Genomic DNA, 26,385 nt, shown 5'->3' on the forward strand with positions numbered 1-26,385 from the left:
TTATCTGGGTGGTTCTGCATAATTCCATACACCCTACAGCCAGAGCACCCTTCCTGCCCGCAGTCAGGGGGGAGCGGAGGCTGCAGAGGACGGGCTGGGGGGATGTGTTTTCGCTGCTCGGAAGAGGGCGGGAGGGACCACGGTCCAGGGGATGTAGGCGCCTCTGGAGGCTGGAAAAGGCAGGAACCCGGATTGTCCCCGGAGCCCTGTGGACACCTTCGCGACTGGTGTTGACCTCAACAATGATCAGATAATAAATCTGTGCTGTTTTAAGCCACTAGGTTTGTCATTACTGTTACAGCAACAGTAGGAAATTGATAAAAATAATGTTTTTGACAACTTGACTTTTGAGTTAAAGTTTAAAGTACTGAATCCTATATAAACATTTATAGTGAATAAATCAGCAATCAAATTTAAACATATTAAACAAACAAGAAAACTAAAGTAGAGAGGAGAGTCTTTACTTCTATTCTCTGGTAAAAGCTTGCTTTGCTGATATGCTGTGTAACTAACTCATAAAGAACAGGTACATATTCACCAACTCTCCCCCCGACCTCACCTGAGGACATTGATTTTTTTTTGACAGAGGGGAAGGGAGGAAGAAAGAGAGGGAGATAAACAACAGTGTGAGAGAGAGACATTGATTGGTCAAGTGGGGACTGAACCTGAAACCTAGGCGTGTGCCCTGACCGGGAATTGAACCAACGGCCTTTCGGTTTACAGGATGATGCTCCAACCAACAGAGCCACGCTGGTCAGGGTGACTCACCAACCCCTGATCCATGAACGGCAGCAGACTAAGATGTTTGTAGAGAATAAGATTTGATGTAGAGAAAATATAAACAAAACCAGAGAGTATCCTGATCCAGAGATGGCGGCACCGGCGGCTGGAAGCCCCCAGTGAGAATGTTCTGGGTGGGCTGGTCATTGAAATATCAGACTCTAAGGGGATGAAAGGCGGACACCGTTGAGTGAGGGGAAAAGGGGGGCGGGCTCATGAACAGATTCCTGAGCAAGTGAACTTGAACCATCTTCAGCGGCTCGGGTAGGACAGTGAAGGTCTCCGTAGGCATCCAGCGGGGTTGTACCTAAATGTGCGTTACAGCTGGCTGCTGTTACTGTGTGCTGCTTTAGCCACGCCTCGGTGAGATGTGGCCGGCTATCCAGTACAAATTGTTTCCTGTTTGGGCCGTCGCTGGTGTTGGCATTGTAATTAGCATTGGATTTTGCATTACATTTAGTTTTAGAGTGGTTTGGGCCTAATTCGTTCTGCTGGAACACCTCTTCAAACTTAGGCGGGAGGTGAGTAAACAGATGGGATTCCTAAGGGATTTAAAAACTTCCTCTCAAGCTTGATTTTCTGAAATATTCTGCACCCCTTTCAGCTAGTGTGGGACCCTTTCGCTTTATTGCTGTTATAAACTCAACACAAATCTACGGTAACGCAAAGGCCGGCAAGCGCTGAGTGTACGCAAGAGGTGGCCGGGGACCGTGCGCCGGTGCGTCTCCAGCGGAGCGTTCCTGCCCGTCAGCCGTGGCCGTGAGAAAGGTGACCTGAGGGAGACAGTGACTCCAAGGACGCCACCGTTAGGTCACATAAATAGGAAAGCCGCAGCCCTGGAGGACTCCTTACGTACTCTCCGGCCCCATGGACCTCACTAGCTGTGTCCTTTCTTCAAAGGTGTACAGGCACCGAGTCACCCAGACCCCGCGAAGTGAGGGACCTGAATGCGCCTTGGAAGATTGAACAGAGATGCAATCAGGAGGAAGACAAGAACTCCTGGGTGAGTGATGCTTTGGAAAGGAAACACCGTGAAAATACCGCAGCAATCTTGTTTCAACCAGGACATGAATTGGAGAGACGCTTCATTATAAAACCAGACAAGGGGAAGCGATCAGAAAGCAAACGCAGGGGAAGTTAGTTTAGACTCTCAGGAGGCAGGAAGAGGCCTGATTCCCAAACCCTGAACAGTGAAATATGGGCCGAGCCCAGGCCGCCGACCTGGACTGGCCATTTCTGACTATCCGCGGTGCATGCCAATAGTATTAAGTAAACAGTTACACCCAACGCGTTGCGCCGGAGGAGGCAGATTTCTCACGCTTTAGAAGAAGAGAGCGTGCCTGAAGCCCCGAGTCATACCCACTGGCACCCTGGCATGAATGGGAAACAAGACGGGCCTCCCCGTGAAGGAGAGACCCCAGAGTCCCCAGCAGGGCTCTGGGCTTTCGCTTAGCTGAGGCTGCAGGTGGATTTGGGGCCACACCCAGGCAGGGTCCAATGGGGTAACACACGGGGGGCTCTGGGGCTCACTGGCACACTGGCGTCTCTCTATCTGGGCATCTTCTAGAACACGGTTTAAAAAGGTGCCCCAAGGTCATTTAGACTCCAGCAGGAAAGGTCTGCGCTTAGACACAGAGCAACTTCCTGTTGGTAACGGTAATTAAACATTGCCTCAGGAGATGGTTTAATTAACCAAGGAGGGACGACTCTGTGTCTTAAACGACTAGACGAAGTTCCGTGTGAGGGAAGGGCGGGGTGATAATTCTCGAAAATCAAAGCATGACTGGAAAAAACAAGCTAAAGAAAGTGCCCAGGGAGACGCAGTGGGTCTGCCCAGCGCCTCCTGTGGCCTTAGAAGGCAGGGACCCCGCTTTGTGTTTTTTACATTATGACTTCTATGTCAATAAGAACATTCCTGTTCTAACATTCTTAATGTAGAAGACTGTTATTTAGAAGAGCCACCGTGTGTCTGTGTGGCACGCACCACGGCCGCTATCCCCATGTGGGGGCCCTCCCCACAGTCCAGGGTGTCTTCCTGCTCACACTGAACGCGCGCCCTCCATCGTCAGCTCTGACAAGTGACTGCTTCGGGTAGACTCCTGGGGAAGGTGAGGTGACCAGGATGGGGAGGTGGACCCATGCCTGCGTCTGGGTGATGTGTCCTCGTCCCTGCTTGCGTGATTGCCAGGCCACAAACTTGTCAATCTACTCGGTCATGTCAAGAGCGCGCGTAAGGGAGTCCCGAGTCTCCGGGGTGAAAGAGACCTCGTTTTGCAGCTGAGGACACAGGGACAGGGGACATGAAGGAGCTCACCTACGACCTCAGAGCTATGGGACAGAGAGAAGACTGGTTCCTCTTTAAATTCATACCATTTCGGGTTTGAGTAATAAAACATCTAAACCTCCATCTTTGAGCTAAATGTCCATTTGTAGAATAAAGGCAGCTCAGCTTAAGTGAAGTCACTTTGAAAGAGTGTGTCCTACATGTGTCTTCTGCAAAATAAGGTGTAAGTAACACTTTCTGAATCAAGATGCATATACAGCAGCCCCCTCTATATCGTGGTTCACTTATCATGGCCTCACTGTATCATGGCAGAGAAGGAAAACTCTGATTCCAAAAAACCTCCGCTGCCTTGCGGCATACCTCTTCAGGGGAAAGGCTAAGGGAGTAAACCCTGACAGAAAATCCGGAGCCGGAGTCCCTAAGGCGGTTTGACGTTGTAGTCAACACCGGCAACTCCTGCGGCGCACCTGAAGCCAAGCTGTATTGACTCCGTCTTTCCCTTGGATCCTTCAGCTGCGAAGAGAGGGGGGGTCTGCTGCATGGGCAACAGCAGACCCTCCATATCACCCTGCCCAGGCTCTGTAGCTTCAGCTTCACTGGAGAGGACACTCCAGCGTCATCGCAAGATGTCGATTCAACACGGGAGGAGACAGATACCGTGTCACTCCCGAGTCGGACTGCACAGCCATTCTCGGCGGTGCAGATAGACTCTTAAGAAGCTACACCATCGTCTCTCGAGACGGACGGCTGCCGACTGTATCATGGGATTTAAAAAAATATTATATTTAATTATTTATCGCAGATTTTTCGCTCTATTGCGGGATTTTGTGGTACTGTACAGTAAATACTAAAATAAACGTAAGGCTCCTACTTCGTGGATTTTCACCTATCGTGGGGGTGGGGTGGGTCTAGAATGTAACACCCCCGGTAAGTGAGGGATCACTGTATAAAAATTATTGGTGCAACTGATCTTTATTTCTAGCTAGAAACCTCTGCCAGAGTTGAATATTCTTTACTATGTCACATTTAGGCAGTGGAGATTTAATCGCTTGCCTTTTGATGACAAAGGGAAAGATCTTCCTGGGACGGTTTTCATGAGTATGGCATTCAAACAAAATAAGACAGAAACATTAACTTCTTCCTGAGAGCAGCAGAAGCTCATTGTGCATTACAGCAAGAGAAGAGAGCAAAGAGCTTCTTATGTAAGAAGCATCTTCAGAAAACTTGGTCTTGGTGTTTTATCCGAAATGCCTCACTGGGTTGTCACTGCAGATGCATTTCTTGCCATCACCTGAATTACACTCCCAGCCTTTTCTTGACAGGTGTCCCTGGACAGCAGAGGACAGAGGACGGAGGCTCTCAAGCGTCCGAGGTCTCCGCCCCAAACAGGCTGCTAACGTTAGAAAGTATCTGAAGATTCATGTGTTTGGCTCAATGTAAAAGTAACCTTCTCCCCCCAGACCCGCTCCACACTGTCCAGGGAAATGCACCCTCTGTGTCCTATGACTTCGGGCATCACCGCATCAAGTGCCCTGGCCTGAGAGTCACCCACTTGGGAGAAACTGACCTTCACATTTTCTCAGGCTGCCTGTTCCCTGCCAGACCTGCAGGGGTGGGAGCAGCCGCTCAGTCTAACGCTAACAACGCTTTGAACCTGTCTTCTCACTTCTTCTTCAGGGAACAGACCGATTCCTGAAGGGCTCAGATGCTGCCGTTCTAACAACGCTCAGATATTCCCAAAGATCCTAATATGTCAAATTTCAATCTCACTTCCAACTGCCTGCAGGCTGCGTTATCGCTGCAGATGGAACGCAGCGCCCATCGCCGTGCGAGTTACTGCTCAGTGCCCTGGCACCGGCCTGTGGAGTTACCACGCAGGCCCCGAGTGGGGCTGCCGAGGAAGCCCAGGCACTCCCACGGTGCTATGGTCTGGTGACAGGAGCAATCACCTGTGTGCGCCTCCACGGTGGGTGGCCCTGGGAGACCCCTATAGGGGGGACCCTGGTCGAATCCAAATTAAGTTCAGAGGGAGAGGGTTTTGCATTTGTTTACCTTTGGGGGGGGGTGTATGTGTGTGCATACACACACACACACACACACACACACACACGCACACACATGCCCTGCAGTTGTCGGGGGAGGCTCTGGGGCACACAGATATTCACATCCCCGGGTAGAGAGGGTGGCTGGCTCAGTCCCCCCTGTCACCAGCTGCCTTTCCTCAAATGTTGTTAAAAAAAACCTTTTACAGTTACCAGCTAGAGATGTTTGCCCTCCTGGGACTCTGACATAGGAATCCCTCTTCTACAATTTTCTCTGTGTTGGATACCACGGTAGATGTTGAGGGAAGAGAGAAATAGTTCATATGGATGCCTATTGAATACTAAGCAACTATTTTTGCATAAAAATAAAAGGCAGGAAGTTGTGTAGCATTATAAAGATTGGTAAATAAATGTAATATAGTGTAGATTACATTATTATTACATACTATCTATTAAATTTTATACAAAAAATGGTTGTGAATTCAATCAATTTGTAAATAATCTGTAAACTAAAAGTGATTTAAATTTTCCACGGCCCTAAGTTGTTGATCTGAAATTAATATGGCAAAACTAGAATCCCTAGAATAATTTCTGAAAAACTTGTAAGGAAAAAAAAAAGATACATGGTAATGTCTGCTTTGCGAGATTGTTAGGAGGGCTGTATTAGTTAGCAATATTGGTGAAGACGGTCCGGGTGACGCTGAAGTCATTAACAAGGAGGCCACCAGGCAGACCGATGAGGCCCTAATGCCTCCGCAGCCCGGAGTCCCTGGCTCCAATCGGAGAAAATGGACTTAAGGACCATCAGCCACACACAGCCAAGAGGTGCTCCCAAGTAAGATGGCGCACCTGCTTTAGCCCATCAAACGATGTCATTGCTTTGCTTCCCAGTCTTCTTCATGCAAACCTCCCCAGCTCCGGCCCACTTTGGGTTGGGTGTTGCCTGATTGGAATGGATGTTGCACAGATAACTCTTGAAGAAAACAATGTTAATGTGCCTCAGCTGACCTATAAACAGTGATTTCAGTAACTCCCCTTTCATCCATGCTCCACACGGACGCTGAATTGATTTTTCCAAAAGGTCTGCTCATGTGACTTCCTTGAAAATCCCTTCCTGTTCCCCATGATCTGTAGCATGAAGTCCCAAACCCTCAGGCCAGCACGGAAGAGCCCCAGGAGCCACGGTCCCGCCTCCCACTGATTCCCTCGGGTATGCACAGCCCTTGGTCTCTCTCCCTAACCCCGATGCAGAGTCGTACTCTCAGGACATTTCCAGTCCCCGTCGGGCAAACCTTCCCCAGCCGCTCAGGCCCCAGGGGAGCTCCCCCCCCCCCCACCATGGCTCAGCACTGTCTCCTCTCCCGTGTAACTCAATGGGCAGGCACGTGTGCGCCCGTCCCTGGGAGGCGCTGAGGGTGCAGAAGTGAATAGGATGCAGGGCTGCTCAGCCCACCAGGGCCGCAGGTGAACGGGGCGGGCGGGGGACAAACGGCATGGAAACAAGCAACGTGAGCGGCGTTCACATGAGCAACATTCAAGGGGACGTGGGAGTGAGGTACGAAGGCCCTGAACGCCTGAGTTTCTGTGGCGCATTCGTTATCTGGTGTGATTCTGTACAGCCACATGGGCAGGCCGTTTCCCGCGGGCGCCTAGTCTTCCGGTTAGGCCATGTGTCCCTGGAGAAGCACACCGCGCCATCACCTCTGTGGGCCCACCGTGCCCAGGGCTGTACATGATGAACGCATGTAGAATAAATAGATGGTCTCCCCTTACACGCATTACTGACTTATTTTCAATATAGGAAGTGTGTATTACATTAAGTGCCTCCGTGAATGTTTCTTGTTAAAATGGCAGAGCTTCTGGAAACAGTGTGACTTCTGGAGACCGCAGTAGGATAACAGCTGGGACTCCGAGGCCTCGGTTGGAGCATTAACCAGTCGCTGGGACGGCTCCCAGTGCGGTGTGACCTCTCCCGTCCCATCTGCCAACTCCGGGAGCTTCCGTCTGCGTATGTGGCTCTGCCCGGCTAAGCGGTGCGTTTGTGTGCCCAGTTAGAGCAAAAAGGTGAGCAGGCGGAAACTGCAGCCCCCCTGGGGAGTTTTCTAGAATCGTGCCTCTCTTCTCCGTCTGTGGCTATGCTGAATGCTAACCGTCTGCACACATTCACAAGGTTACGGTGGCGACACTTTTGCATGGAAGGGACGAATACAGTTGTATGGGAATCACTGAGAGTTGGAGGTCTGATTTTCACGCTGTCGAATACAGGAAGTGAAATACATGTATTGTTTAAAGAAAAGATCACTAGGCCAGCACTCCGTCCTCCTACAAAGGAAGGAGTAGCATTCTGCTCAGAAGAAATCTTTTCGTGCGTGAAAACCCAAACACCCGAGGCTGGTGTCTGAGTGAGCAGGAAGGAGGTGAGGACCTGTGGCAGGTGCGGGAGAGGCAGGCCTGTCCCCCAGTGTCCACTTGCCCTTCCCCCTTAGTGACGATTGCACCCGGTCCCACGGTGCCCACTGCCTCCGGGGGCAGCCTCGTGCCCATGGAGCTACATTCCCTCCTGGGGGGGCACGGACGCAGTGCTGTGTACCCCATCCAGGGCCGGCCTGAAGGAGGGGCATGCCCTCCTCTCCCTGCCCCGTTAGCCCTGGTTGACATGGGGACCTGGTGCTGAACCCCCAAGAGGAGGACAGCTGAAGCCCTCGTACAACAGAAGCGCCACCTCCGCTCAAGGCCTTTATGAGAGAGAGACAGGCTCCCATCTCGGTCAGCTGTCGCTGCTGCTGCAGGCCTCGGCCACACGCCCCGGCACCGCCGCCTGAATGACGTGAGGGAGGACGCCACAGCCCATTCAGCTGGAGAGAGATGAGGGGACTTTTTCCGCTGCTATCACGGCCACGGGGGACACAAAAATGTTATGGGATAGAATCTGCGGGCTATTTCGTCTTCCACTAGGAAGCCCTTGTCAATCAAAGGGCTCTTCATTTGGTATCTGCCCATGGTCATTAGTGAATGAATTCCTCTGGTCATCTTTAAGATAATGGCCACGTACCAGGGAAGGGACATTGGCTGGAAAGGCAGAAAGCCCAATTCAGTTGGACAAAGAGGAGCTGTCTTCTCTTCTGTAACATGTAGCCCATCCCCAGGGTGGCTTTGGAGCTGATTAACCAAGCGGGGCTGTCAGTACAGAGGACCTGCGTCCCCCGCAGCTGTCACCAGGAGGAGACATGGGAGCAGCAGGACTGGTTCAGACACTCGGGGTCCTCTCCTGACCTGGGAATGAGGTCGCCTCCCAGAGAGGGGCACACGGTCCCACCATGACCGGACGGAAGCTTGCCGGGCTGGCTGGTGGCCGGGCGCTCCGGGACCCTTTGCTTAGCAGCCGGCGGGCCTGCTTGGACAGGGAAGGGAAACGGCCTTTGCAGCAGCTTTCCTGCTGGGCATTGTCTTAGCTGTCCAGGGTGATCGGTGTCCCTGCTGACATCAGGGACACGTAAAATGATGCTCAGAATATTGAAGGCGAGGGTTTTATCTAAACTGTGCTTATTACTGAAGCTTAGCGCTTTCCTGAGATCTTACGGAAACCAGTCTTCAGTTTCTCTCAAACAACAAACTAACAACACACGTAGCGACTTCGCCTCCAAACAGCAATTAAGAGGCCTTTTAAAAGTCTGTTGCATTTGGAGTGGGAGAGTTTCCACGCAGCTCACCACGGGGAGCTCTGGGTCAGCGGACTGAGCCTCACAAAGGTCTTACGTCTTTAATCCTTTCGCTCCGCTTTTCTTATTGATTAAGTGGCTCCTGCTCTTTGCAATCATACAGTAGTGCCCCTGCAAAAGCCCCGCCGCATCTCCGCAGAAAGGAGTCTTCTAGAAGCTTACTCTGATCGGGATTTCTTTCTTTCCCAGGGGCAGCGTCTTCTGAACACAGCTTTGCTCTCGGCTCTCTGTGTACGTGTGAAACGGTTTACCTGTGCGGCCCAAAGAAGGTTGATGCCTGAGTGTTTGCTCTGCCAGGAGCATCCATCCCAAGCGCGTCACAGTCTTTAAAGAGCCAGCAAGTAAAATTCGATCTTATTTCTGCAAGAGACTAACTTAGACATCGACGAGACTCAATCTCTCTGCTTTTACTGTTTCCTCCAAATAATCAGGCAGGACCAACACGCAGGCCTGTGCCCATGCAAACAGGCTCCAAGTTCACCCAGAGAAAGAATCCACAGGCGCGCATGGAGCCAGCAGTTTGCTTCAGACGCCTTTAGGGAGAGGGGACATTCTGGCCGTGGAGGTGGCCGCAGGAATGACTCATTCCGACGTCCCTGGAATTAAGGGCCTAACACTAATACTGTGAGAGAAATGGGAGGAAACATCGCCCGACAGTAAGTTCTCAGACTGCTGCCACACACCGGACAGTCACCCACACGGCCTGGTGGAGAGGGTGTGTCAGGAACACTATAGCATTTCTTTCTCACGCAGAGGGACAGGCGGTGGCAAGAAATGGGCTTTCCAGGCCTGCTTCTTCCGAAAGGAGGAGGGAAGCTGCTTTCTCTCTGGGAGGGCCAGTCACAGGCGCGCCTGACAAATGACTTCCCACAGCCCATCAGAGAGCGCTGTGTCTCTTCCGTAAGGAGGCCTCTCGTTCCCCACCTCTGACCCTGGTTCAAGAGGGGGGCTGCAGGGACAAATGTACACCTCTGGCCCGCGCCTGACCTATGGGCTGGCAGTCTTACTTACTTGAATTTTTGTTCTCCTTGAAAAAAAGTCTCACGTGAAATTAACTCGAAAAAAATAATCTTATTCTCTGGTCCTCGGTACAACTTTGAACGGACGATCTGGACACAGGCCTGTGCAACCAGCTCTGTGACTCTGCCTAGTGAGCCTCCCACGGGTCTCCAGCCCCAGGGAAGGCGGGGGTCAAGTTCAGGCGGGGCCACGTCAGACTCGCCGGGGAGCCTTCAGCGTCCAGTGCCAGGCTCCCTCCATTCCCGGCAGAGGAGACGGTTTGAGGAGGTCACCTGGCAGAATCCTGGGGCTACTGAAATGCAGAGCAAGGAAGGAGGAAGATGAACTGTGCTGTGTGTGCTCTGGTATAGACCCTCAGGCCCCACCAGGTACAGGAGCCACGTGCGTCTCCCCGGGAAAAGCCACGCTCCCTCCCGAGGGGACAGATGTGATGATTTAGAGACTCAGCCTCTTCCGATGGCTGTTTTTTCTGGCCCACACCAAACTCTAAAGTTCATTCAAAAGAGGCATAAACAAAAACAGAAAGGTCAACAAAAACCACCAAGAAAATACACGGCAAGAATATAATTCCTAGGATACAAGTAGGTGCAAAGTGCCATCGGAATATATCTTCCTATAATTTGGGTAGGACTTAAACTAGTGATTTTCAACTGGTATGCCGCAAAAGATTTTGAAACACGTACTTCTTGACTATTTAGTTAGGGGCACTGACCTCTTTCCCCTTAGACTGTCAAATAAAAAAGAAAAGAAAAGAAAACAGCCAACACAGCATAGCCATCCATGTGAATGAATCAAAATTTATGCTATGTTTTTGTTCAGATCGGTGAAAGATGTATTTTTGGGTGTGCCGCAGAATTTTAGTGATTAGTTTATGTGCGCCCTGAGATGGAAAAGGTTGAAAGTTGCTGCTTTAAACTATTTAAACATTAGAGGAAAAATGAAACCCACCGATTTGCATTCAGCTGTTCAAAGCTTTTGGTGACATGCTTCATAGGACTTATTCTGAGAACATAAATTAGATTTCCTCGCAGACTTCACTCCCATTTTCCTCAAATGTGTCTGTCATTGAGCTAAATGAGTGGGACAGGAGAGCGTGCTCCGTGCAAGTTAAGTGCCCGAAGGGACGCCGGGCGCCCGCCTGCATCTCTCGCTCCTTCTGGGGACCAGAAGTCCAGCGGCACGGACGGGGCTCTCCGGCCCTCGGCCTCCGCCGACAGGAGCCTGTTCCCTTCGCCCTGGTCTAACCTCAGAGATGCTCTTGGTCTGAAATGGTGTAAAATTCGACCTAATGTAATTATCGGCCACCTGCTTTTATTTTAAAGAAACAACATTACTTAGCTCTTTGAAATACAAGAAGTTTAATTTAAAAAGTATCTCATGAACTAGGATAATCCCTTATGTTTTAAAAAGTAGAGGCAATATATCTGTATGTTTAGAAAAGTCCAACACTGTAGGAAGTTATAAACTGAAAAGTAACAGCTCCCTTCCATGCACTCCTGCTTTCCCTACCCCAAGACAACGGGTTTCTTTAATCTTTCACGGAAGTATTTTATATTTATGAGCACTGATCTTCTTTCTTGCTCTTGCACTCAATTCTATATACCAAACCTTCCACACGGCACACAGACTGGCCTTATTCTTTTAAATTGGGCATTGTGTTTCACTGCCCAGATATGTAAGACGCGTGTTTAACCACTATAATGTCATCGAAAATTTGATTGTTTCTAAATTTTTATCTATTACAAAATAGCGTGGCAAAGAATACCCTCTGCCAATATTGCCGCGTCTTTGCGATATGTCCATAAGGTATCTATTTCCACCTGGACCGCACTGCTCTTTTACCTGCAGGAGGAGCAGGGTTACGATTCTGCTCCCCAGCTTAGGACAGGGGGCTCTGTCTGGCCTGCAGTGATGATCTTGGGATGACTGAAACATTAGAGGGACTAAGGGAGGGTTAAATTATTTTTATTTCAGGCAAAAGTAATTTTAAGCACCAGAATTAAAAAGACAACTTTGGACATCGATGAAGCAGACACTTCACAGGTCTTTGGGGATAAAATGAATCATCAGCTATTGTTGTACTTACGGTCAACCTTAGTCTGAAGGTGACCGAAGAGTCAATGCCCCAGGCAGGACCTGATGAGCCCCCAAAGAAACCAGGTGAGCGACACCTGCGCATTTGGGGTTTCACACCAGAGCACGTGGGTACGGAGCAGAGGGCTGGGCCTCACAGGACAGAGGGAGAAGACTGAATGATTTAAAACAATCAAGTTCACTTTTTGATATGAGGCATCTTTAATGACTTGAGAGTATAAATGCAACTTGGAGCCTCATTCTTTTTGTGACTTACAAGGGCCTGCCTGACTTCTGACCCACGGTGAGGAGGGACTGCTTTAGCTGATGACATTTTAAAAGAAAATGGAATAAATGAAATGTGGCCCATCCACACAATGGAATATTACTCAGCTGTGCACAGGAATGGCATTCTGACACCTGCTACAACATGGAAGAACCATGACAACATTACGCTGAGGGAAATAAGCCAGACACAAAGACAAGTCCTCTGATTCCATGTATATGAAATTCCCAGAATAGGCAAATTCATAGACAGAAAGTAGGTTAGAGGTTACCGGGGGATGGAGGGAAAGGGGACTTAGTTACTGTCTAATGGGTCCAGAGTTTCCGTTTAGGGTGATGAAAATTTTGGAAGCAAATAGGGGTGATGGTTATACATTATGAATGTGTTTAACGTTATCGAATTGACACTTAAAATGGTTATAAATGGAAAACTTCATTATATATACTCTCTACACACACAGAAAAGGTAAAAAGGGGTAGGGGGAGTAGAGAACAAAGAATCTGCTCTGATAATCATACCCACGACCCTGAGTACAGACGAGGTGAGAGCCAGGGCCTGTAATGAAGGAGCCAGAATGACCAGTACCAGGTCCATGGGGCCATTTCCTAAAGGTGGCACGAAGGGAAACAGAGAGAGCCCAGTGCACAGGAAGGCGTGATAGAAGCCATGACCTGGATGGGTACACAGGAGGGCCTAGCTCCTCGAGAGGCTACCGTCCCAAGGAGAACAGAGAGCCAGAGGTAAGTCAGAAAGAGTCTGTGGCCCCCTGAGGTTAGAAGACCTGAGAGAATGGGGGGCTAGTTAGCATAATGAGGTGGAGCATAACTCTGGGTCCCCTAGAACTACCAATGGCCTCTGGGAAGGGCGGGGAAGAGAGACACCAAGTGGGTGACCTCCAGCCTTGGGAGAGCACCCCCGAAGGGCAATTACAGCCGGTGTGGCCCTGATGCCCCGTCATTCTGCTTGCTCCTGTCAGTGTAGTGCAGCAAATCCAAGGACAAAAATGTAGCCCTCACTGTCCCCTCGTCATCATCATATGGTCTGTGCAGCTAACGTTTGATGAGAGTAACATAGATGGACACCTACTACGTGAAAATACTTTATATACCATCATATCATTTATTCTATGAAGGTAAACAATCTCTTGTGTTCATTTAATAGGAGCCATCGGAAAATACGTTAGGAACTACACACGATCATCACATTTCATCCTATCTTGTCTATGGATCTTAAACCCATCAAGTCATACATCAATAGTAGTTTAAGAAATAAAAGGACTTCACTAAAAGAAATGTAGTTTCACAAATGCATCTAAGACAAGCACAGCCTATACTTACAAGGACATTATTAGTTCTCTACAAAGAGGAAGACGTCCCATGGCCCCTGCTGGGCTCCTCGCTTTCACTTGCTCACCATGACCAGGCTGGGCTCGCTCGTCAGTGCTGTGCGCTCAGGAAAATAGAGCCCATGATGTGATGCCCAGGCTGCTGCATGAGACACCTGGCTTGTAAGACACACCACCCGAAAGGCGGTTCTTGCTCTGCAGAGCTAGGAAAGCCTGCTGGGCTGTTTGCCTTGTTTAGGCAACGCGCGTGTTTGCAGAAGGAGCGCGCTAAGGCCTACAGAAAACACTCAGAACAGCTGGCGTTTCCAGCTATTTGATTCTGGGTCCCTGCTGGGTCTCCTGGTCCCTGTGTTGTCCCCACCACCCTCCTCCCGGCAACAGGAGCCTGGGCTGCAGGAGGCTCACTTTGAAAAACGCTGGTCTACATTGATTTTTTTTTTTTTTTTACTTAGATAATTGCTTTAATTTATGAAAAATGTTTCTTTTAACTGGAACAGAAAAGGTCGAAGTGCTTATATTTGAGAGTCAGGGCGCTCTGAGTTTGCAGATTTGCGCTGTCCTACAGAACTTTGTGATACTGATGAAAATCTGCTCTTCTGGACTGTTCATATGAGCCACGTGTGAGCACTGAGCACCTGAGAGGTGGCTCCTGTGACCGAGGAACCTAACAGGGTGGCGAGTGGCTGCCGTATTGGATAGCGCAGCCCTGGACTGAGGTAACACAGGGTCTAAGTAAATGCACCGAGACCGCGTCATCTCCAGCGGCCATCTCTCTCCCTGCCATGTCGTGTGCTGTCCGTGAGCATGTGGAGCGAAAGCAGACTTCTCCTTTCAGTTGCCATGAAACTGACTTCCTGACACATTGTCCAAAGAGACGATGCTCATCACTTCAAAAGAGTATAATTATTTCCTATTTCCCTTTGTTTTGACAAAAATTAGCTAACTGCTCGTAGAAGGATCAGTGGCCTGTGTGGTTAGAAAACACGTCCTTCTATTTCAGACCACAGAACACTTTTCTAGGAACATTTGCCAGTTGGTAAATGGTTTTCAGAGGAATGCCATGCACAGCTTGTACTTCTGTGAACAGTTTCTGTAATTAAAATAATCAGGAAGCTTTGTGTCTGTACTACAAACTGTCTCACGTGCAGAAAGTCTAGCGGCAAATGAACCGATTTTAGAGCTTCTATTAGACTTTTGGACACACGTCAAATAAACATGGACTGCATATTTTTTGATATTTCATAACATTAACTTTCTTTATAAAATACTTTTGGGTAAATAACCTCTTGCGTATCAAAAAGTAATGTGTCAACAAGATATGATTCCACTTTCCGTGTTGGACAGGGCAGGCAGCTGAGGAGGCAAGATCTACGCGGAGCTTAACTGATACTTACAAACCCGTATTGCTCAGCGTGAGAAACACCTGACCTCTTTGGTTTCTCTTTGAAGGCATCACGATATAAACCACCTCAAGTTGGAGTCTTGATTTGAATGTCTAGTCTTTTTTTAAGGAAAGAGAAAAGTCGATATAGTTTTCAAAAGACTTCACATGATTTAATTAAATCATGTATATTTATAAAACTAAAATATCTTTAAAGAATAGGAAAAGTAACCATCTTGTTTTTCCACTTCCTATTAAACATTGACTCTCTGCTTGCTTTTTATTTCTGAGCTCCGCAGAGTGGAAAAATGGGATCCCCATTTATTGGTTAATTTTTTAACTCCATAATTAGTTCTATCTTTGAGTGAGAGACTGAGTATCTTTATTTGTCTTCATTGACACCTTTCCTATATAAAGGCTGAAAATGAGTCTTATTAATCTAAGATCTTCAACAATATCTTAATGCTAGTACTGCAGATAGTTCAAAGTCACCATTTTTAATGAAAAATGTCTTTGCACGTAGCAGGTCGTATCCCATACTTGCATAGGTCGTGATCACGGTGTGATGGGGGGGGCCCTTTGTGACTTTAGGGTCTACAGCTTTTGAGACCCATTTCAAGGAAAACCATGTAAAATACTAACTCAGGATGACCTGTGTGAGGACCCCAATGCCAGCACTTCATTGGTTCCTCGATGAGTCTGCGTTGGAGCTGCCCACCATACTCACTCAGGGAGGGAGTGGCTACCAAAGGCCTTAAGAAATGCTATTGCATTTCCTTAATTAACATCCAGCAATAGGATTTTTCGAAAATCTTTGGTTTTCATATACATGTGCATTGCGTGTGTGTGTGTGTGTGTGTGTGTGTGTATCCGTTTTGGTGGTTGTTAAATCTTGTCCTTGGAGTCTAATTTAAAACAGAAAATTCTTCATCCAGTTACTAGTATTATTTTAGGAAATTATCTCCTGCACACATACTATCCCAAAATAACACTACATAAGATAAAGATGATTTGTTCATAGAAAATTCACAAGGTTTGATGGCCATAGCTTTCTGTATTCCTGGGTCAGTGCGTATAATGTATTCCATATTTTGTTGCTGTTTTTTAGTATTAAACATGTCAACATTTCACTCTGGAGTCATAAAAGTTAGTGAGATTGTTCTGATGAATAGTAATAAAGCCAGAGAAAAGAATAATGCTTAACATGAATTCCTCAGGAACTCAATTAATGTTTTTATGAGTACTAGTGAAAATATGACCAAAGGCCAGCAGAGAGTGAGGTCTGGCAACCTGAACTCCGAATATTTTCCCAATTGCGTTCTGTTTATCAGTGTAAAAATAGTCTGTGTTCTGTCAAAACTAAAATCTCGTTGCTCCCAAGACTGAGACGTTTTACACATCAGAATGCGCAGACTTCTTTATTTGGCCTTTACAGGGCACATAAACCCTAACTTCTAAATTACTTTCAGGTCCCTAACTGACTTTTTGCGGCTCTCTGAACTTGGTGTATTTTGGCACTCCGGATTATGTATTATGTGTGCGCGTAAAACCCTGTACATTGTATGAGCATAAGGAGGTGTTTAAATATTTTTTGAGGAGATTCTTGTTGAGGCAAGGTGAGCAATTCAAATATTGGATAAATGATAATTAATCCTTGAACATGAAAGCGATAGTTGCCTTCGCATGGCTTCTACATTAAGATTCATTCATTCAGTCAGTCAGTCAATGTTGAACCCCCAATGCATGAATTTAATGAATACCAGAATATGAAAACCGAGGACAGAAATATAAGGATGTGAAACCAGGGCACCATTTCCACTTGTTTGAATATCAGCACCACTTCCCACCAGTCCCGGAAGGTGGGACTTAATCTCAAGTCATTCTTCACAACGATAATACACTTGCTGCGACTATCACACAGCTATCAGACCGTTCCTAGGTGGACCGACATTATCATTTAAATAGAAGTCCCGTCTTCCTTTATTAGCTAATATGCACCGTTCTCTGGGGAACAGCTAAGCCTAGCGACAGAGTAGAGCACAGGGTCACGTGATCTGGTTTTCCAGTGGATGTTACCAGGTACTGCAAGAAGGGACTCATTAATCTGAACGTTAGCACCTACTTTAAAGAAGCCAAAGGCAGCCAAAACGCCGAAGTCTGTTCCTTTAGATGGAAACTATATATACATCAGCAACCACTTCAATTTTCCTTGACTATTGGGTTTTTTTGGGTGAGCTTTTGATAAATATTAAGCTTTTGATTAAGTAAGTGTATACTTAAGGACAAACACTGTTCTAAGCCTTTTATACCTACTATGTCATTTAATATTTATAATAGCCTTATACGATGTTACTATAATGTATCCTATTTTAGAGATGAGGAAACTGAGGTACAAAAATTAAGACCCTCAGTAGGTGGTGGAGTCGGGATTTGAACTTAAAGATATCCAATCCAATCTTTTTAACCACTACAGAATCCCCAAAACCATCTTAGTTGGGTTAACATCCTTCATGAAAGTTGTGGATTTGAAGACAAGGGGGAACAATGAGGTCACCTTCTCTGCTGGGAAGTCAAAGCAATGAGAAGTGACGTAAAAAGACTATGAGGGTTGGGGCCGCCCAGGGACGGAGGTAAAAGACAACATCGTGTCCAATGCATCTTCCAGAAAATCCGTTCTCTTTGTTCTTTTTTTCCAACCGCTTCAAATTGTGAACAGTGTTGGTTCAAAACATGTCTATGAATCCTCGATACTCTTTCCTTTAAGATGGGGCCTAATTCCCCTCCCCTTGAGGGCAGTCTGGATTTAGTGCCTCGATTCGCATGGAGTGAACAGGAGGGGTGGCGTGCCCCTTGGAGATGAGATCACACACAGCTGTGGCTTTCTGTTTCCTCCCTGGGACCGCTCCCTCCAGGTAAGTTAGCTGCCATCTAGGACGAGGGCCACATGGTGAGAACCGGTGGCCTTCTGCCCATAGCCAAGAGACACGGTTTTGGCCAACGGTCTGCTACCTGAAGGGTAGCAGAGTTTGAACCCTAAATATGCCTCTTTGAAATATTATTTCAAGCTGGTTATTTTGAAGACTCAAAAGACTCAATAAGAACCTTTGACTTTCCCATAAACGCTGAAGAGAATTTAGATGGAAGACCCGCTCCAGAAAGGGAGGTACCATCACAGGTAGCTATAGTTTCATATGGACTAAGTATGATTGGGAGAAACCTAGCAAGACCCATCTGACCCAGGTCCCCGCTGTCCAATGGCTAACGACCACCCAGGAAACAGGTATCTACTCAAGATTTGCTTGTCCAGCTCCGTGTGACTTTCCTTCCTCCCCTGTGAAGGCCCAAACTGTTCTCAGCTTGCGCCTTAGCTCCGGGCGGCCCAGAAGCTTCACCTTCCCAACACAACCTCGGGTCTCGTGGTCTTCTGGAGCCCCTGTGTGCATGGGTGCAATCAAATTGGGTTCTTTTCTCCTGTTCATCTGTCTCACGTTAATTTGATTATTAGAGCAGCCCGGAGGACTAAGAAGGCTAAGAGGAGAGACTGGCTCCTCCCCCACAAAGCCAGCTCATGAGAGACTGAGCCAGAACCTCCAGCTACGTCACTCACGGATTCCTGACCCTCAGAAACTCTGTGAGATAATACGTGGTTACCAATTAAATGGTTAGAATTTGGGGTCCGCTGTGGCACGACAATAGAAAACTAATGATCAAACTGGCAGGTGCACCTCTCAAAACAACAAAACAGAACAAATCAAAATAAAACACAACTCATCACCTAGAATTGCCAAAGGACAAAGAAACATATCAAAGGCAGCTCTCTGCCTTGAGGTAAGATGTGCCCCCGAAAGTCTCTCAACGCAAAGATATAAAAGCAATTCGGTTCAATTCCCATGTAATTTCCCATGATTTGGAGCTTACATACGTGTGCCACTTCCTTACAATGTCACATTGAGTGAAAAAAGGAGAGAGAAAGGAGTTCCAAAGTTAAAAAACGACATAAACCCTACAGAATTCTTTAAAGCCAGATGAACAACTGAATGCAGAGGGTGGGCCAGAGAACTCCCCACCGTGCCAAGAAAGTTAAGATCCTAAAACCCAGCTGTAGAGAAAGCAGCCGCAGTGGGCGATTCGCAGGCGGAAGCGCGCAATCCCGCTATTAGTTGAAAACGACTGTAACTCATTTTGAAAGAAGATGATGCGCTAGTTTTCCGACCCCGGGGTTCGGCCGCCTGCTCAGGCCACACACGCACACTCGGCACAGGCTCTGCCATTAATGACAACGGCTGCGGCTGGAGACTGTCGCCTGATTTCCATCATTTCTGAGGGCAGCACAGTCTCCTTCAATTTTCACGCTAATGCAACGGCGATGATTCAGCCGAGGTGTTTCCTCCCACATATGCGTCCTGGTATCTCATCGTTTCTCCGCTGCGCTCCCTCTGCGGTGCGGCCCCGCCCAGGGTTCTCTGGGCGCCCCCACATGACAGACAGGCATCTTTAGAAAGGGCGACAGACACTCGCTGCGGCGCAGGTGACCCAGGGCTCGGCCCCCAACCGGGCCCGGGGAATCCGCTCAGTCTTTCCCAAGCCCCTCGTGAAGCTGGTCTTTTAAAAGAAACGGTTTCCCATCCCACTTCTATAGCATTCTGTAAGCAGACACACTTTCCTCCTTTCCTGGCAGGCAGGAAATTTGCCGCCAGGATTATTACCCGTTTGTCATTATGATTCAGTAAGCCTTTCCCCGTGCGCTCCCGCCGCGTCCCTCACCCTTGGCCGTGGCTCGTGGCCGGCGGGGTCGCGCCGACTGGCCTCCTAGAACACACGGTTTCCGCGCCCCGTGCTCTGCTTCCCTGGGAGGCGCCTTTGCTTCGGCTTGTCTCGGTGTAAAGTGGTTTTTATGGCGCAACCGCACTGCGGGTTTTCCACATTAATCTTCAGTTTATTTCCCGAAATACTTAGGCAAACAACGTCGCGAAGGCCTCGCTGATGGGCCATCCTCTTTCCCCTTCACGCCCGTCTACTTAAAGGCAATTTAGAAGAAGCCATAAATTTTTGCTCTGAATCAGCTGAGCCCTGGAAAAGTTTAAAAGGCCGGCCGAGAGAGTCACAGTGTCTTAAACACAAGGGCAACCAATGAGAGCAGAAAATCTTCCCTCCCTCCGACAAAAAAGAAATCTATAGATCTATTTATCGTCTATCACGTCTGGAATCCTATATTTTACATAAGAATTTACAAATCCATTTTCCTATAGGCCAGCTCAATGATGTCTGAGTCCAGATGGAAAAGGAACATGAAACACGTATGTGACCCCCGCTAGTTTGCCAGCGCAGACACACACACACACACACACACACACACACACACACACACACACACACACACACAGTCAGGGCAGCCGGTGCCGCTGCGAGTACTCACCCCGCAGCCCAGGCCATCGCCCGCTTCGCAGGTGACCGTCCTCTGCTGTGGCTCAGGCAGCAGCCCGGCCCCGCAGCCAGGGTGGGGGCACAGCACGCCCCCCATCCTCAGCACGCACTCCTCGGCCCCGTAGTGCTGGTAGCGGTTGTACTGCAAAAGACAAAAGCACTTTTAAAAATAACGATACATATCCTAAATGTTTTAGGCAAAACAGAGGAATGGCTGGCGTTGCGCATGGTTGCTGGTTGATCCGTTTCAGTAAAAAACTAGGAGGGGGTAGGTAAGGTGCGGTCCATCCTAAACTCTCCCAGTTCCAGCGGGCAAAGCAGGAATGTGAAGTGTTTATTCTTTGTATTGCTAGAAATCTGTCCCCAGAAAATACATTTTGCAAAATTTGTTTTTTCAATACGATGTCCACCAACTTCACTTACTAGCGTTGTTTTGTACAAATGTTAGGGAACGCACTTCTGTTTCAGGTTATGAACAATTCCAACGCATCATGAGCAACCTCATCAAGCGGGGTATTTTCGTGACCCCATTCAGGAGGCCACAGGGTTTCAAAACCATCTGGAAACTGGGTGCCGATATTGCCCGCCCTCGGTGCTACGGGGCTCGGTCAGCACGAGGAGCTTTGGCTGTTATTCTGAGAGGCCGGGGGACCCCTGAAGCCTTGGAGCTGTGGGGTGACAGGATGTGATGACTCTGAGACAGCCTTACAGTTGATACATTCAGAAGAGACTCTTGGGGACAAGGATGAAAGCAGGAAGCGGAGAAGCAGGGAGAGGGTTATTTCAGCGAGCCACCTGAGAGGTGTGGGGGGCTTTAGCAGGAAGGCGCTGCTGCTGGTGGGCTTTGGTGGGGAGTTCTGGATCGATCTGGAAGGTAGAAATGGCAAAAATTTTAGGCAGATTGGATATACGGTGTGAGAGAGAGAGTCAAGTATGAGTGTAAGGTTTTTCCCCAAGAAGACAGAAGGGGAGAGAGAGATGTGTGTGTGTGTGTGTGTGTTTAGGAAACTGGGGAATCTGTGCTCATATTCAGTTAATAACTTACTACCCAACTATGTGAAAAATGGTGAGTGGCTAACAGGATATACGAGTTTGGAGTTCAGGAGAACACGTGGGTTGTAGGTATACAGTTAGAAGTCCCAGGTGCATGCAGAGCTGGGAAGGAGGGGTGAGCACCTGCCTCCTATCCATTTGCTTATCTCCCTGGCCCTGGGAGAGGAAGAGAGATGACCTGGTCAAATCCCCTGTACACACGCTAATGGTACATACATGCATGGCATTTCCTGGAGAAGAGTTCTCATCTATGGAATACATTTAGCAGGAAACACTCGGTGTAAGCTTGCTGACGGTAAACAAACTAGAATGCGTGGAGTTGCTGGAAAAGGCTGTCTGGCAAACGTCATGAGCTGTGCAATGACCAAGGGGCAGAATAAAGACATGTCATCAAGGGGTGAATGATGAGATAGTTGCCATAATCGAGAGACTTCACGTTGGTGATCATTTTCTGAGACCTTCTTTACTCATCTGGCCTAGTGTGCACCCCGCTGTGCCGAGGAAGGACCGGAGGAGCCGCGTGAAATAACCAGAGGAGGAAGCGGCTGGCGTTGTTGATTGCGGTCCACTGGGAAGCTGAAGGAGACGAGGGCCGGCGTGGGCAGTCCCTTCAGGCCTCACGACACACTCTCTGTACCCCTCCTTTCATGTGTTTGTGTCCCCTGAATTCGGTGAAATATCTTGTCCATCGCTGGTACACAACGGTTGCAGAAGGAATTAATAAAAGCCAACTCCACTAAGTGTCAAGGAAAGAATTCTAATAAAATTATCAATGGCAAGGGAATTCATAACAGTGAGACAGGACAGTTTTACCTCCATAAATTGCTTTTCTATTTTAAATAAATTGCTCTTAAGTAATTGGCTATTTTCTGATTTGATGACAGATTATCTATTTAATTTAGTTAAGCAATTTTTCTGCTACGACAATAGCTTTTATCTAGGAAGACGTTAAGCTGCGGACAAAATCCAATACCACTTAGAAATGCTTGCTGACGGCCTCTCAGATACGGATGCAGCATGTAAATCCACGCTCCCCTTTCTGCGCATTCGCTGAAGAGTTGGTAAGAAGAGACCCTGCTGTATACGTTCTATTTATGATGCCCTCAGGGATGCTGGGGGATACGATTCCTTTTCTGAGGGAAGACAGACACTTGAACTTACATACATGGTGAATCTGATGATTAAAAAGCACACACCACATCTGAAATAAAACCTATGCCTAGTGAATGCATTACTTAAAAAAAAAAAAAAAAAAAGACACTGTCGTATTTATTTAAAAAATGTGACCTTGAGCCCGTCAGGTGTTAGTGGTCACAGAACGCTTATGCCCTCAGGAGGGGATTTAGACAGGGAGCTACAGATGGGTCATTAGCAGAGCTCCTTCTTCAGCCCCCTCGAAGAGATGACCTACATGTCCCTTGATTCCTTAACACCATTTACTGGCCCGAAGGTGAGAGGACACAGGAGGAAGCCCACTGTCTCCTTATTGCAGAGTGGTGACAGATCAGCCCTCAGTAGAGCAGAGCCCCTCTACTCAGCGGAGGGCACATCACACGCACTGGCGGCAGAGTGACCAAGGAGCCCCAGGGTTGGGACCCGTTGTGTTATCTCCAGGGCTTCCTGAGTCACCAGGGTTTTATACACAGAGTGACCGTGTACCGTGGCCTGGGCCCCTGTAGAATCTGTTCTCTCGGGTGAACTTACGGCAGCAAATTCTCTCGCCATCAGCTGTGCGTCGCTAGTCTCTGCTTCCCGGTCCGTGTCTGTGGGCTTGTGCGTGTGCAGACACCTTACACGTGTCTGCCAACTCAGGCCCTTTACGCTACTAGTAACACTTGTTTGCGAATTTCTAGATATACTTCCTTAATGTGGATTATCCACAGACAGCGAAGATCATTTAGAGCTGACAACAAACTATGTGCAAAAATTTTTGAAAATAAATGTTAATATTAACAAAGCATACGACTCTGCATCGAAGGGAAAAAAAAATTAAAAAAACTCCCTCCTACGTTTCATCAGAATATAGTGAAAGTACCTTTCGTTAGTATGATCTATCTAGGTAAAATCTCAGCTCCTTGCTATGGTTTATATTTTATTTATTTGGGGAGCAAATTATTCAGTCTGTGTGTGCTCATGGATTCTCTTAAGGAAGGAAATATGCATTTTAAAGTATAGAATTCAGACGTTCGAAGGAACTCATATTTTATGAGTCTAAATAATGAGTTCTGGGTGAGTATAGTCAAGTAGAGGCTGGAATTTGGTGGGCAGAATATTGGTCTATAATGAAGCAAGCGTCACAGGTTCAAGTCCCGTTTGGGCCAGTTGGCTTCCCCTTTCTTGCTGGGCACTGACTGCATGCTAAATTCGGGGGTCCCCTGAGGGGGTCAGCCTGGGAAGGCACGGTGCCTCAGTACCCCACCACTGGCCTGGCCTGTGTAGGAGGACACAGACAGCTTCCTCGTGACGTGCGAGTCACATGGTTTCGTAAGAAAGGAAAGTGGGGAGCAATCGAACATTTTAAACTACAGGCAGTTGGAAGTACAGGGCACTAGGTCAGACTAAGATCTGAGGAGACCGGCAGATGTTCTGTAGGAATGAGTCCCGGCTTGCCAGCGGTCCGGAAGCTACGTGGCAACCTTTCAAGTCCCCTGAGAGCAGAAAAGGGGGCTGTATTCGGGCTGCGGTGGGATTTCCTCGAGGATCCCTCGGGGGCCCTCAGGTACAGCGGCAGAGGCGACCCCCACAGGTGAGGGCCTGGCTTGCTTTCCCCCTGACTCTGGCTTCGGTTAAATCTTAGCGCGAGCGCCTGGGATTCCTTCCCTGGGTCCCGTCCCTTAGTGCCCTGGAGGAGAGAGACCCTGCTCAGAGACACGGTCACCGAGTGATGCTTCTGACACGTGCCTGTGCCAACCCTGCCCACACGGTCCCTTCGCCAGCCACTGAGTCACAAGGGAGTCCAGCCCTTCGCTGACCTCCACCCAGGCAGCATCCCGCCGTCCTCCTGCCTCGGCGCCCAGCGCTGTGGGTCTGACACCATTTCCCCAACACGAAGCTGCCTCCCCCTCTCTGCTCCCCCTAAATTCATTAAAAACATTTTCAGCTCACTCTTCCTCGGTCATCTTTTGGAAACTATAGAAAAGCAGTTTATTACACCACTTCTTCTTTGGCTTAAAAAATATCTAAAATAACCTTCTAGAGGAACACACTTCTGATAAACCCATTTCCCCTTGCTGTGCACAGACTGTCCTATTTTCTCTATGCATTAGGTTAAAAAAAAACAAACAAACAACAACCTTCTTAAATTCTCAGACATCTTGGTCTTATTCTTCCTCATTTCCAGGCGACTACCTCGGGGGGTTTGGTGACAGGCTGAGTAAGGGGCCCGCCTCACCACGGTTGCTAAACATGTTTTCTTCACCTTAGACATCTGTCGTCGACTGGGGACGTCCGCTGGCTGGAGAAAGGGCTGCCCCGTGTGCGCGGCACAGAGAAACAGTCATTACGGCAGCTGGAATCACACACCACGAGGAACCGACCGAACAGCCGCTAAAATATCATTAGAGCAACAACCTGTGTCCTAGATCCCAATCGATGAATATTTTTTCCAGATGTTTCAGATAACAAGATGCCAAAACTGATCTCGGCTTCCAGGGGCTGTGGAATCTTCTCGAAAGGAGATCAAAGCCAATTGGCCTCTTCGTCCCTTGTGCACACCGCGGCCAGGGCAGCGCCCCGCAGGGGTTCCCACCGTGGCTGTGACGCCAGAGGCTTCTGCAGGCGCCTGGCAGAAGGTGAGGCTGTGGCTTCACCCGGGCTCTGGCCCCTTGAGTGGTGCTGTTGTCTCCAAGGGCAAGAGCTTGGCCCCCGGAGGAAGGGTCTTTGTCTTGGACTTCCTGGGGAGGCACCTCCTCCCTGCGCCTCCTTTTCACTAACGCAGTCTTTTCACGTCGTCTCCTTCTGCTCGCTCTTCTGAAGCTGCCCCCCATCCCGGGGCGGCTGTCTCCCACCCCGGGGCGGCTGTCTCCCATCCCGGGGCGGCTGTTCCCCATCCCGGGGCGGCTGTTCCCCACCCCAGGGCGGCTGTTCCCCATCCCGGGGCGGCTGTCTCCCATCCCGGGGCGGCTGTCTCCCACCCCGGGGTGGCTGTCTCCCATCCCAGGGCGGCCGTTCCCTATCTCAGGGCAGCAAGACTGGTTTCCGGGCGGTTCTGGGCCATCGGAAGGGAAGGCCGACACTTCGTTGTCTGGAAGGCCGGAGCGAGGCTCTGGTGGGAGGTGTGGAAGCGGCTCCGTCCCACTGCCCGCTGCGTGCGCTGACGGCGCTCCGACGGCCCAAGTAAGTAGACAATGATTCTCTGGATCATGTTAGATGGCTTTGTGTTCACAACTAACTTTGAAATGAGCAAGCCTGTGACACCAAGGAAAGTTCGGGGGGTGAAGGCCGAGTAAGTTGCCTTAATGGCAAGGGACACACCTGAGATGATAACGGCCATGACAACAGGGTGGCTGCGCACCCACTTCCCTCCAGAGAGCACCCAGATGCACGCACCGTGCTCACAGCACACTCACTTCTAAGTGTCAGGCCTCCCTGTTATTCCTACCCCCAAACCCTCCTGCCTCGAGGGGCCTCGTGCCCCCATGCAAGCCCCCCTCTCTCTTAAACCCCTTCTCTGTGTCCCTGGGATTGCTGCTTCATGACTAACGAACTCTCCTACGAACCCTGAATTAACTGAAAACCTCTCTTCCCCAGAGCCAGTCAATCACCGAGACCTTTAACCTCTGAGTAGTTCCTTCCAACAGGAGTTTCCCTGCCGACCACCTTCCTCCAGTCCACGGCCATATCACAGCGAGACGCCTTTCTTACGGTGTCATCCGGGTGGTAGCAGCTCGCGGCCTGACATTTCCAGGGTTTGCCATTGAACCGAGAATAAACCCCAGCTCTTGGCCACGGCCTAGAGGGTCTAGATGGCCTTCATCTC

General features: G+C 48.8%; 1 protein-coding gene across 1 annotated transcript in view; it reads right to left on the reverse strand.

Annotated features, from left to right (window-relative positions):
- Nucleotides 1–26,385, reverse strand: part of PRKN (parkin RBR E3 ubiquitin protein ligase) — a 920,988-nt gene that overhangs the window by 118,285 nt on the left and 776,318 nt on the right. The window contains exon 9 of the mRNA XM_090280710.1: nucleotides 20,347–20,496. Coding sequence (XP_090136836.1) covers nucleotides 20,347–20,496 — 150 coding nt within the window. The remainder of the gene's footprint in view (nucleotides 1–20,346; nucleotides 20,497–26,385) is intronic.

This window comes from Furipterus horrens, unplaced genomic scaffold, assembly GCF_987537825.1.
Source record: "Furipterus horrens unplaced genomic scaffold, mFurHor1.1.pri manual_scaffold_6, whole genome shotgun sequence".
NCBI lineage: Eukaryota > Metazoa > Chordata > Mammalia > Chiroptera > Furipteridae > Furipterus > Furipterus horrens.